The sequence below is a fragment of the Chrysochloris asiatica genome, unplaced genomic scaffold, assembly GCF_000296735.1.
Source record: "Chrysochloris asiatica unplaced genomic scaffold, ChrAsi1.0 scaffold00011, whole genome shotgun sequence".
In the NCBI taxonomy this organism is placed as follows: domain Eukaryota; kingdom Metazoa; phylum Chordata; class Mammalia; order Afrosoricida; family Chrysochloridae; genus Chrysochloris; species Chrysochloris asiatica.
Window position 1 is genome coordinate 17,970,400 of NW_006408529.1, and position 12,015 is coordinate 17,982,414.

The window sequence follows — 12,015 nt, forward strand, 5'->3', positions numbered from 1 at the left end:
AAGCTCACCAGCTGCTCCTCGGAAACCCTATACAGGGTCACTGTGGGTCAGAACCAACTCAATGGCACTTAACAACAACAACATATGATGGTATGTTTTTAAGCATTCACCAACAGCCTCCTGGTGAGTGTGATAAGAGAATGACAACAGCCTCCTGGTGTGTGTGATAAAAGAAGCATATTCACAGTTCTCTGCTCATGTTTAGCATGGGTTTCCGTGATCTTGGTTGTTGTTGATTAGGTGTATAGGAGCTACTCTTTGCCCTTGCCCAGTTGGTGATGCTGCAGAGGGTACAGTTGTGACTGGGAATGGTTGCTGTTTCCCTGAGGTGAGGAAAGAGAAAGTGTACATACACAAGAGAAAAAAGAAGTAAACAAGCAAACAACAGTGAAAAAAATAATGAAAGAGGAAAAAGAAGAGGAAGATGATAAAAAGCAGGCACCAGCTAGAAAAAAATACAATAACCAAAGAGAGAAGAGGGAAAGAAAAACTAAATGTAAAATAAAAGAAAAGGGAGGGGGGGATAAAAAAGGAAAGCATTCACTAAACATAGTTAGGGGGAGGGATGATTAAAAGACAAAGAGACCAGAGAGTAATTAAAAAAAAATAAAAACATAAAAAATTCAAGAGAAAAAAGAAGAAGCAGCAGTGGAGTGAGAGGGTGGGGGTGGGGAGGAGTAAGAGGGGTGTGGTGTATGACAAGAGAAACAGAAGAAGAATTTAAAATGAAAGTAGAGATACAATGGATAAAAAGCAAGGGAAGGTAAAGAGAGGAAGAAGGGAAAGAATAAACAAACGAAAACAATGAAAGGAAAAATACCAGTTAACAAATCCAATTAGGAGAAAATTACAGGTTTGCAGCAGGCCTCACCTGAATCCAGGTGCCCGGTTGTTACAAGATATCACCCAACTCACCTTGATGGAGTTTACAACTGTGTAGCTAACTTGTAGCTCCAAACACTGGGAGAGTAGGAGCGTCAGTGGGCTGGGATGTGAGTGATGTCAGAGTGTGTGTGTGAGCTAATAAGTAATTTATATTCTCTTCATTAAAGGTTTGTTAGGGAAGAATATCATTACTTTTTTATATTTAGAAGGATTTTAAATGTTCAAGATTTTGATATCCTGATGTGGCACTGTAGTATAAGCACTGGACAGCTAAACACAAGGTTGGCAGTTCAAATCCACCAGCTGCTCCTCAGAAACCCTATGTTGTTGTTGTTAAGTGCAGTTAGTTTGTTCGGACTCATAGAGACCCCGTATAGGATTTCTGAGGAGTGGCAGGTGAGTTTGAACTAATGACCTTGCAGTTCAAACCAAACTTGAGGTCGAGTAACCTAGTTAGTAGTATTTAGCTACAGCAACAGATTGACTCAAGATGCCTGATGGTGTAAACAAGCATTTAGCCGCTAATTGAAAGGTGTCTCTGTGAGAGAAAAACCTGGCAATCCGCTTCAGTCAAGATTGGGTGGGGAGGAGGTGGGGATTGTGTGTTGGGAGCAGCTGAGCCAAAGATCCCTGACTTGGGGGTAGTTTAACTGAAGGATTGCAACTGAACAGTTGTGGTCCAGAAACTCAGGCTGCATTCAAGTCAAGCTGCCCCCTGAGGAAATTACAAGGCTACCTCAGAGGACAGGGAAATTGCAAGGGAATTTGCAAGGTCTTTCCTTGGATTTAGCTATGTCCTTTGGCTCAGCCTGCACAGCATTCTAACGGCTCTAATCAATGTGCCGGCTAGCTACCACAAGTTACAGTTTTTCTGATTAAGTTACGCTTACTGCATGCTCCTTCAGCACAAGATGCTCTTGTACTCTTTACCCTCCTTCAAGCACTTCCTCTTGCGCTGTGTATATATAAACTCGCTGCACTTGGTCTGTGCAGCAGTATCTCCATCAGAGTGCTGCTTCCCACCTGGTCTAAACTTTACTTATTTCATTTTGTGTCAAATGTCTTCCCTTTATTTCTAATCTCCCGTCGCCCCTTCTTGGGTCTAATCTTTCCTCTGAGATCGCGGAGTATAGCCAGTTGTGTGCCGTGCAGTCAGTTCCGAATCATAGCGACCCTGAATGGGGTTTCAGGGCTGCAAATCTGTATAAGAACAGACAGCCTCAACTTTCTCCCACAGAGTGGCTGGTAAATGCGAACTACTGACCTTGTGTGGTTAGCAGCCCAACTTGTAATCCACAATGCTACCAGGACGCTTTAGTTCTACTTTGTCACGTGCAGTCACTGAGTCAGAATCTGCTTGACAGCAGCCAACAAAAACAACAACAGATTTGAAAAGTGAACTACTTTTATCTAGAATCCAATAAAAAAAAGAGATTCAAATTTCTATTAATAGAATTTCAACATTAGCTTTTACCATTCTGCTCTTCAGATTCACAAGGGATATGTGAAAAACAAATAAATCTATCAAAGATTTATTCCAAAACAACAATGAAAGAAAAAAAAAAAAAAAAAAAAAAACCAAATTAATCAATCTTCCTGGCTTTTCTTTTGCTTAGTTCAAACTACAACTTTTACGTGTAAGGCAACATAATGTGAATGCAAGAAAGGAAATTGTGAGTTCCAAGTAGCTGTAAAAAACCCTAAAATGTCTAAATTGAAAGGGGCTTGTGAAGTCTTCAGTTCATATAGTACTGCTCTTCATGTGACTTCCCTTTCAAGAATGTTAAGCAAGTTCACATGACCACTAGATAGTGTCAGTACCAGAAGTCAAGTTCAGTCATCCAAACCCTTAGATGAACTTTTCAGCATATTCTCTTGGCTTCATAGGCTAAACACTGGCTCATTAGCTACTCTGTGGGAGAAATATGAGGGTTTCTTCTCCTGATAATATTTACAAGCCTCAGAAATCCTATACAGGGTTGCTATGAGTTGGAACCGATTTGATAGTACTTAATAACAACATGACTACTGCACACAGGAAAGTATTTTAATGCCCAAGTGGCCTCCCTAAATAGGATTTCATATTATTTAGATCTTTCCTACTTATTAGAAGACTGAAAAATGTTTTGTTTTGTTTTTTCCTTTCTTTTTATAATTCAGTAACATTTGTCTATTGAAGTACTCCCAAACTGGGACACCAACCAGAATAACGAAGGTCAATCAAGTGATATCTGGCTTTTCATTGAAATCCTGTTCCCTTTCCAACCTGGGTAACTATTGTTTTCTTAATCAAGTGGCTTAACGATCAAATTGTAGGTGCAGAGGATATGTTTGATCGACCTAATTTAGAGTAACAATTTATGCCCACCAATGAAATGTACCTAATGTCTTCTTCATGTAATAGATTTCATAACGTCCTATATAGTAAATATTTATATTCTAAGTTCAGAAGAATCACTTTTTCTAAATTAAAATATAACTTAAAACAACCTCTGTGGTATGAGATTTTCAAATACTGCAACTGGAATGTGTTTTGTTTTGAGACTGGATTTCCACGCGTTCTTTCTTTCTCTCACACAGCTTGTATTCGGGACATGTTCCCTGGTACGGGGTTTGCAGACCATAACATTGACAGTGCGTTTGCTCCAGATGCTTTTGTCTGCCGTCGCATTTGTACTCATCATCCCAATTGTTTATTTTTTACTTTCTTTTCCAAATTATGGCCAAAAGAATCTGAAAGGTAAAAGAGTTAAGATTAAGAATTTTTTCTTTCATCTTTTAAAAACTGGCTCATCAGAATCTGTCATTAAAAATTCTTAGCAATTAAAATTTAAATCTAAAATATGTATAAGATAAATGCTGCAGAAGAATTCCTGACTACCTTCTCTTGCTCTTTCTCATGTACTGACCACAAATCCAATGCACTCTTATTTTCTCTTAGCTTTGGCAAATAGAATTGGCTGGTTCTGAATGGAATGAAGGAAATAAGAACACCCATTAAAATTCAATTTATGTAAATCTCTTCTTTAAAAATAAGAGCAGAAAGAGCTAGAAATCCCAAATCAAAACCTCATTGGTTATCGTTGCTGTTAGGTGCCATTGAGTCAGTACCGACTCATGGCGACCTTATGCACAGCAGAATGAAACACTGCCCGATCCTGGGCCAGCGTCACTACTGTTGCCACACTTGAGTCCGTAGAGCCTTATTGGAGAGGGGTGGAAATAAAGACCTATATCAAGGGAATAAAGAAGAGTGGAGTTTGAGATTTGAAATTGTTTCCCTACTGATAAATATTAACATGGAAAACTGTAATAAAGCATGAAGAGTTATTTGATTAAAGAAAAGGACACTTGCTAGTGCTGCTGCCTGTCATTAATAAGACTCACACACACACACACACACACACACACACACACACACACACACATCTTAGTACTAAACAAGCTTCAAGGTCTGGGTTTCTCTATGTTAACCTGGACCAGAATCCTCAGAGTCTTTAGGATATACTTGACTTGAGTGCCCATTTATTGGGTGAGGGTCCCCTAGAGCAATTTAGCCAAGGTAAACACACTTGAGTTTGTTGCCCCTCCATTGAGTGAGGCAGTAATTTCAGAAGCCCAAGTTTGTCATGCAAAAAAATGTATCTGTTATTTTCATTTATTCAACAGATTTAATATAAGGAGAACTGGTGATGCTGTGGATTAGGAGTTGGGCTACTAACCACAAGGTTGGTGCTTCAAAAACCACCAGCTTCTCTGCAGGAGAAAGATGAGTCTGTCTGTTCCTGTAAAGATATATAGTTTTTAGAACCCTGTATAGTGCTGCTACTATGAGTTGGGACTGACCCAATGGCAGTGGGCTTTGTTTGGGTTTATATGCCAAGGAACCCTGGTCGTGCAGTGAGTAAGCCCTTGGCAGTTCCAACCCATCAACAATTCTGCTGGAGAAAGATGGGGCAGTCTGCTTCTATCAAGATTATAGTCTTGGAAATCCTATAGGACAGTTCTACTGTGTCTTATGGGGTTGCTATGAGTCAGAATTGACTTCATGGCAATGGGTTTGAATTTGATTTAGAGATTCGGCACTGCGTTGAGCACTGTAATTAACATTAGTAAAGTAAATAGATTTTTAAAAGCACAAAACCTTGTCCCAGTGGTTACAAAATAATATAGTATGTTTGATGGTGATAAGACATTTAGAAAATAAATCAGGCAAAGGGGATACAGGTTTTTTGATAGCTCATATGATGCTTTCATTTAAAATAAGGTATCCAAAGAATATCTCATTTGAAAAGATGGTATTTGTTAAGATGCCTAAATGAGGTAAAGAAACAAATCATGTGAAGAAAAGTCCAGGACATATGTATAGGTCCCAAGGCTGGCTCATTCCTGGTAAGGTTGACTAAGTATACTCATGTGGATGGAGTCAAGAGAGAAAGTAAGGATGATAGGACCTGAAGTCAGATAGTATATGGTAGGAGAAATCATGTAGAACCATGAAGGACTAAGCATTTTAGGTGTCTGCCTTAGTAAGATGGGAAGTGATTGTGAGCAGTGGAATAACACGATTAAATTTAAGTGTGTCTAGGAAAATGTAGGCTACTGTGGGGGTAAGAGGTCAAAGCCAGACCAAATAAGAGACTACTACAAAACTCCACGGAGCAAGAGTTAACAGTTGCTTGGGGCTGAGTGGAGGTGATAGAGAATATTGGGATTTTTTTTTTTTGGCCAGGAAAAGTCATTAAGAATTTTGATGACTTGGATGTGGGATGTGAAGGAAAGAATATGCAACGACTCTAAGATTTTTTATTCTAAGAACTGGAAGGATATAAATGTCATTGAGGTACAGAGAATAGATAAAGTAGGTTTCAGAGATAATACTGGGAGTTTTGTTTTGTAAATGTTAATTTAAGAGGCCTATTTGATGTCTTGGTGTGGCACTGTAGTATCAATACTGAACTTCAAACCAGAAGGTCAGAAGTTCCAACCCACCAGCTGTTTCTTGGAAACCTTATGAGTAGGAACCAACTGTACCACACTTCACAAGAACAATAACAACACTAGATGTCTGGATTCTTGGTGTGGCACTGTGGTATAAATACTGGACTGCTAACCACAAAGTCAGTGGTTCAAGCCCAATAGCTGCTCCATGGAAATCCAATGCAGGGTCACTATGAGTTGGAACTAACTTAATGGCACTTAAGAACAGCATTAGATGTCTAATGAGTCCTCGTAGTACAGTGGTTAAGCACTCAACTACAAACCAAAAGATTAGTGGTTTAAACCTGCCAGCCACTCTGTGAGATAAAAATGTGACAGTCTCCTTTCTTATCACCTTGGGAATCCTGAGGGGCAGTTCTATTCTGTCTCCATAAGTCAGAATCAACTGGACAGCAGTGGGCTTATTATTGGACATCCAGGGAGAGATGGTGAATTTGCAATTGGAAACAAAAGTCTGAAATTCAGCAGTGAGGTCCACACTTTAGATCAATATTTCACTGTCAACACCATACAAATTGTGATTAAAACCTTGGAACCAGTGATATCCTCAAAGAATCAAATATACGTATAGATGGAAGGCAGTCCAAAGACTGAGGCTCAGAGCATTATAAAGTTTGCAAATTTGACAGATTCTTTAATAATTTGTTATTTTGTATTACTCACTGATCTTTTTCTTTGTCATATTCCCTTTTACAAAATTTTCAATAATTATAAGAAACACACATAATGCTCAATACAGATTGTGATGGAAACACAGCTGCTCTAAGTCCACACTTGACTATTCAAAGTTAAATTGATTAAAATTAAAAATAAACTAATAACTCATTTGTTTAGCTGCATAGTCACAGTTCAAGTACTCAATAGCCACATGAGGCAAACAGCTACAAAATTGTTGTTGTTAAGTGCCGAAGAGTTGGTCATAGCGACACTGCATGGGGTTTCCAAGGTTTGTAGATCTTTGCAAGAGCAGAAAGCCTCGTCTTCCTGCAAAGGGAAGTTGGTGGGATCAAATCACTGACGTTCTGGTTAGCAGTCCAGTTCCTACAGAGCCACAGCACTTCAGGCTAACATATTGGATGACTAAATAAAAAATATCACAGCAGAAGGTTCTGTTGAACCTCACTGTTCTGGAACATGCCAGTGTGCTAATTAGGAAAAGGACCCCCCTCTAAACAAATTCCGCCTGTATACATGGAGCATATGGTGGGCTTCACTTACCTTCGGATGAACCTGCAGCAGCCCTGGAGAGATTTCTAGGTAATATGAAAATTCATAAATCCTTGAGGTAGACTGGGCGTGCTAAAAGAAAGAAGCAAAGATGAGAGAAGCTAGGAGCACAGCAAACAAAACAAGCTCAGAAAATACTTGCAGAGGCCAATGGTTTCCTTTTGAAAATGTGTCTACAACCTGTGAATCATGGAGGCTCACTTGATGGTTCATGAGGAATACTTTCAAACTAAGAAAATCTTCACTGTTAAGTGCCAGCATGAGCTGACATGTGTTGTAAAAATGTGTATATATGTATGTATATGCTTTATAGGGCTTTCTTTTTTTTTCTATTAGAAATCTTTGTCTCCTGAAATCATCTGATAGTGGATTACCGAGTACACGCTATAAAAAGAGCAATGCTTTCTCAGGTTTCAGTCTACTAAACTGCAGGCACAGCATCCCAGGTAAACAATGGAGCACTATCTTCTGATTGTGATTCACAAATGCTGAGGAGAAGGAGGAATGCTAAGGTTATTTGTCTTACATCTGATATGTGATTTCTTGTCTAGTGTTCTGTCACTCATCATTTTACCATGACACTCATTTCTTGGGAGAAGAACTTGACATTGTTGAGGTGGAAGGGCATGAAGCCTGTCAGAAAATGTGCACTAATACCATACGCTGCCAATTTTTTACCTATTCCCCATCTCAAGAACCTTGCAACAAAGGGAAGTAAGACATAATAAGAGTTATATAGATGCCCCTGTCCCATCCCTTAGGAGGAACAGTAATTTTATTATGTTTTGTTTCCTATCTGTAGCAGAGGTAAATGTTACTTAAAACTTTCTTTGAATGGATCCCCAACTAAAATTCTTCACGGGAAAGGTGGCATATCAGGATACACGTTAAGATTATGTAAAATGGATAATGGTGAGTATTTTGTCACTTGCTAAAATACTTTTAAGGAGTTACACTATTTGAGTATATAATTACTAAGGGGGTCAATAAGAGTCACAGTAGGGAGGACAATTAGTGAAATAAATTGTAATGCAATTTTCTGTTATTTTCATTCCCATCACCCACATTGAGCATGTTTTTAAAAGTAAGATAGAAGGTCTTGAGTAAGCTCTGCATTGTCTAGCTAATATGAAGTGAACATGTATTTTTATTTTTATACATTAATGTAACTGATTTTTTGTGGTGAGACCCAGATTTGTATGTCTGATTCTTATTATAAAGATCAAAGATATTTCTTATCATAGCTTATATTTTATCATTGAAAAATTAGTCAGATCCTTAGTTAATCAAATTATTTATTCTCTTCCCATTGGTTGATGTTGTTGTTGCTGTCCTCGAGTCAGTTTTGAATCATAGCCACCCTATGTTTACAAGGTGGGGTTGGTAGGTATGAACCATAGAACTTGAGGTTAGCAGCCTAGTGCTTATCCTACAGCACCTCACCAGAACTCCATCTATTGGTAAATACTTGATCTTTAATTGAAGAACATATATGCTAAAATTACTAATCTACTCAAGAAATACTGAGTATCTCATTCTCCATGGCCTTAATTCTCAATATTTCATACTAGGATTCTGCGTACTTATGAGTGTTATCCAGAATTCTAATAAAACCTCATTAAACTATAACAGTGAACACTAAAGGGTAGAAATAGATAGCTTGACTAGATTAATTAAAATCTGTAATGACAAAAAGTACAATAAAAAATCCAAGCAACAGTGTGTCCGATCTGAGAGTAGTAGCATGGAGGATTTGTAGGCAAATAGATTCGTTCTCAAGGATATAAACCTCAACAGAAGAAATATACCGGAAACATTCCTCCATTAATTTTGATAATAACCTATTATACCTACTGATTTACATAAAGCTCTGTGTTTTAGATTGTAACTTAATTGCTTAATATCCAATATTGTAATATACTTTAAATTAAGATAGACCTGAGATAAAAAAAATTAAATGGAAGTGATGTAATACTTTGTAATAGTTTCATAAACATAAAGTTTATTTGCATCAGTCTTTGGCTTTACTGAGAAGATTAATCAAAGCTTAACCTCTGATAACTTGTTTTGTAAAACCTACAGGTTTTAAAATGTGCTTAATATAATATATTAGTTAGGAAGCTATGTTTTCCTAGAGTTAAGAGGAGCTCTGATAAGAATCTTTGGGTGGTCCAACTTTCTTTTAAAAGCTAATCAATTAAGTTGTTTCTGATAGGAGTTGCCCTCACAATAAATTTACCTGAGACAAAAAGAAGCATTCAAAATAATTGTTGTGTTAGTTCTACTTCTAAGCATCTGAGGAAACACAACACACTTTGTTTTAGTGATGTTAACACTGTTTAAGATGAGGCTAGCACTTACAGCTTAAAAAATTGCAGACTACATATTCCATTTTCCCTCCCTCTTTATGCTCTCTTCCGTTGAATTTATAGACTCTGGTCTTAGAAGTTATAGACTATGGTAGGTGCAGACTGATCGCTGCAGCAGAAAATATAAGATGAAGGAAAATAAAATCACATGGCTTTTAGTACACCTCCTAAATTAGGTGAAACTACATAGATAACTAGGCTTTACCCCATCATATAGGATGAAATAATATCCCAGTATTAGAAGAAATACCTGAGATGTTTATTGTGTCTTGTATTGTCATTGGTCGATAATATAACTAATTTTCTGAAGATACAGAACAAATGCATGAAAAGAAAGTTTTTTTAATACAAAATTATTGCTAACCAGATAGTTTCAGCATTTTATATGAACTGGGGAAAAAACTGAATAAGCTTCAAGATCTATAAGTCATATCTAATAAGGTGTTTGTTGAGCTATTTATAACATACTTCGGTTACTGTATACCTATTAATTTTCCTAGATTTTGCTTTTTATACTACTTCCCAGTTTGTAAATTATAAGGGCTACCCCATAATTTCAGAATGTAGTAAAAATCTTCAAAATGGCCCTCCAAAATCAATCTCTACCATATCAAATCTCAAATGATCGTGCTCTAGGATTCTCCTCTCAGTATACCAGCCTGCTCAGGATTCTACAAACACTTCAAACTCATTCCAGCCTCAGCATGCTACCAGTTGGTGTTTCCTGCACACACACACACACCCACACACACACACCAGTTCTCTTCTAGTATTTGAATACTGTCCCAGAATTTCAGAATTGAACATATATATTCCTGTTAAGGAAAGAAAGACCCAGAGAGGTTGTTTTACACAAAGGTAGGATCAGAGAAAAATAGGAAGACCCCCAATAAGATGGATTGGCCAAGTAGCAGCATCAATGGACTCAAGCGTGGCAACAATAGTGAGGTTGGTCCAGGACTGGGCAGTGTTTCGTTCTGTTGTGCATAGGGTCACTATGAGTCGGTACTGACTCGATGGTACCTAACAACAACAAGTGAATAAGACAGTTAGCAGCCTAACACGTAACCCACTACATCACATCAGCATTATCTAGAAAGTTGTTCAAAATAATGTCAGGCATTCCATCAGACCTACTGAACTAGACTCCACATTTAAATAGGAAAGTGGGCAGCTAAGGAAGAGGAAACGGATGAACCATCCTGCCCAGGGTATACAAAAAGAAAGAGACGTGTGAGTCTAAGCCAAAGTCCTTTAAAAGTAGCAAGAATTAGGCAAGAGAACACCAAAACAGTTGACAAAGACAAAGGGGAAAAGCAGTACACAAACAGATGTTGGAGAGGTGGCGAGTGTGATCAGCAAAGATCATTCTGAATGGAAGACAGAAAACAAACAATTGGAGGTGAAGAGGTGTTCAACTTTTCTCTATGACAGTAGTTCTAAAACTTTAGCTTGACTTGTGAAACACAGATTATTAGGCTTAATCCTCAGAATTTCTGATTCAATGGGTCTTGGGTAGAGTTCAATAACATATATATTTTAACAAGTTTCCAGGTGATGTTACTGGTCTGAGGATCACACTTTGACAATGACTGTTTAAAAAAGCCATAGTGTTAACATTTTATTCAGGGTAAGACAGCCTTATAGTACCATATAAAGATGGTAGAATTATTTGGGATTTGTAATGGCATGCAATTCTCAAGATAAAAGTGGGCATACACTTTTAAGTGCATGTTTTGTTTTGCTAACCTGATTATAAAGCTTCATGAAGTAAAGTCATGGTAAACTATTGAATTGTAGGAAGGTTTTCTACCCTTTATACCTGAAGAAACATAACTACTAATAGAAAATGAATGAAGATTTAGGAAATTAATCATTGCAAACCTTCTGTTATAGTGTGTACAACCAAAATAAATCCCAGAATTGTTGGAGGAACAGCATCTCTTTATGGTGAGTGGCCATGGCAGATAACTTTGCAAGTCATGTCACCCATCCAGAGACACCTGTGTGGAGGCACCATCATTGGGAACCAGTGGATATTAACAGCTGCTCATTGTTTCGACGAGTCAGTATCATTTCTGATTATCTTAGTGCACCATATTCACACTATGAAATCTATTCCTAGTATTATATAAGGGGAATTCAAAAGATTCATAGAAAAAAATCCATTATATTTTAATTCCATTTTTCCACAGATTTTTGAAGCCCCCATTTGTGTGTGTGTGTATCTATATGTATATGTAGTCCCGGTGTGGTGCTGTGAGTTAATGCACCAACTGCAAAGTCATTTGAATCACAAGATCAGCAGTTCAAGCTCACCAGTTACTCCTTGAAAACCCTATACAAGGTCGTTATGGGTCAGAATCAACTCAATGGCACTTGACAACAACAACATGTGTATATAAGGAGCTCTGGTATCACAGTGGTTACGGATCGGGCTGTGAACCATAAAGTCAGCAGTTCGAAACCACCAGCTGTTCCACAGGAGAAAGATGAAGTGTTCTGCTCCCGTAAAGATTTACAGCCTCAAAAA

The 12,015-nt window shown here is 37.8% G+C and overlaps 1 protein-coding gene across 1 annotated transcript in view; it reads left to right on the forward strand.

Annotated features, from left to right (window-relative positions):
- The window catches only part of F11 (coagulation factor XI), a 68,071-nt gene that overhangs the window by 49,138 nt on the left and 6,918 nt on the right, over positions 1-12,015 (forward strand). Inside the window, exons 5-11 of the mRNA XM_006834455.1 lie at positions 3,046-3,155; positions 3,466-3,625; positions 7,450-7,559; positions 7,665-7,827; positions 7,919-8,025; positions 9,546-9,551; positions 11,379-11,547. Of these exons, the coding sequence (XP_006834518.1) occupies positions 3,046-3,155; positions 3,466-3,625; positions 7,450-7,559; positions 7,665-7,827; positions 7,919-8,025; positions 9,546-9,551; positions 11,379-11,547 (825 nt within the window). The remainder of the gene's footprint in view (positions 1-3,045; positions 3,156-3,465; positions 3,626-7,449; positions 7,560-7,664; positions 7,828-7,918; positions 8,026-9,545; positions 9,552-11,378; positions 11,548-12,015) is intronic.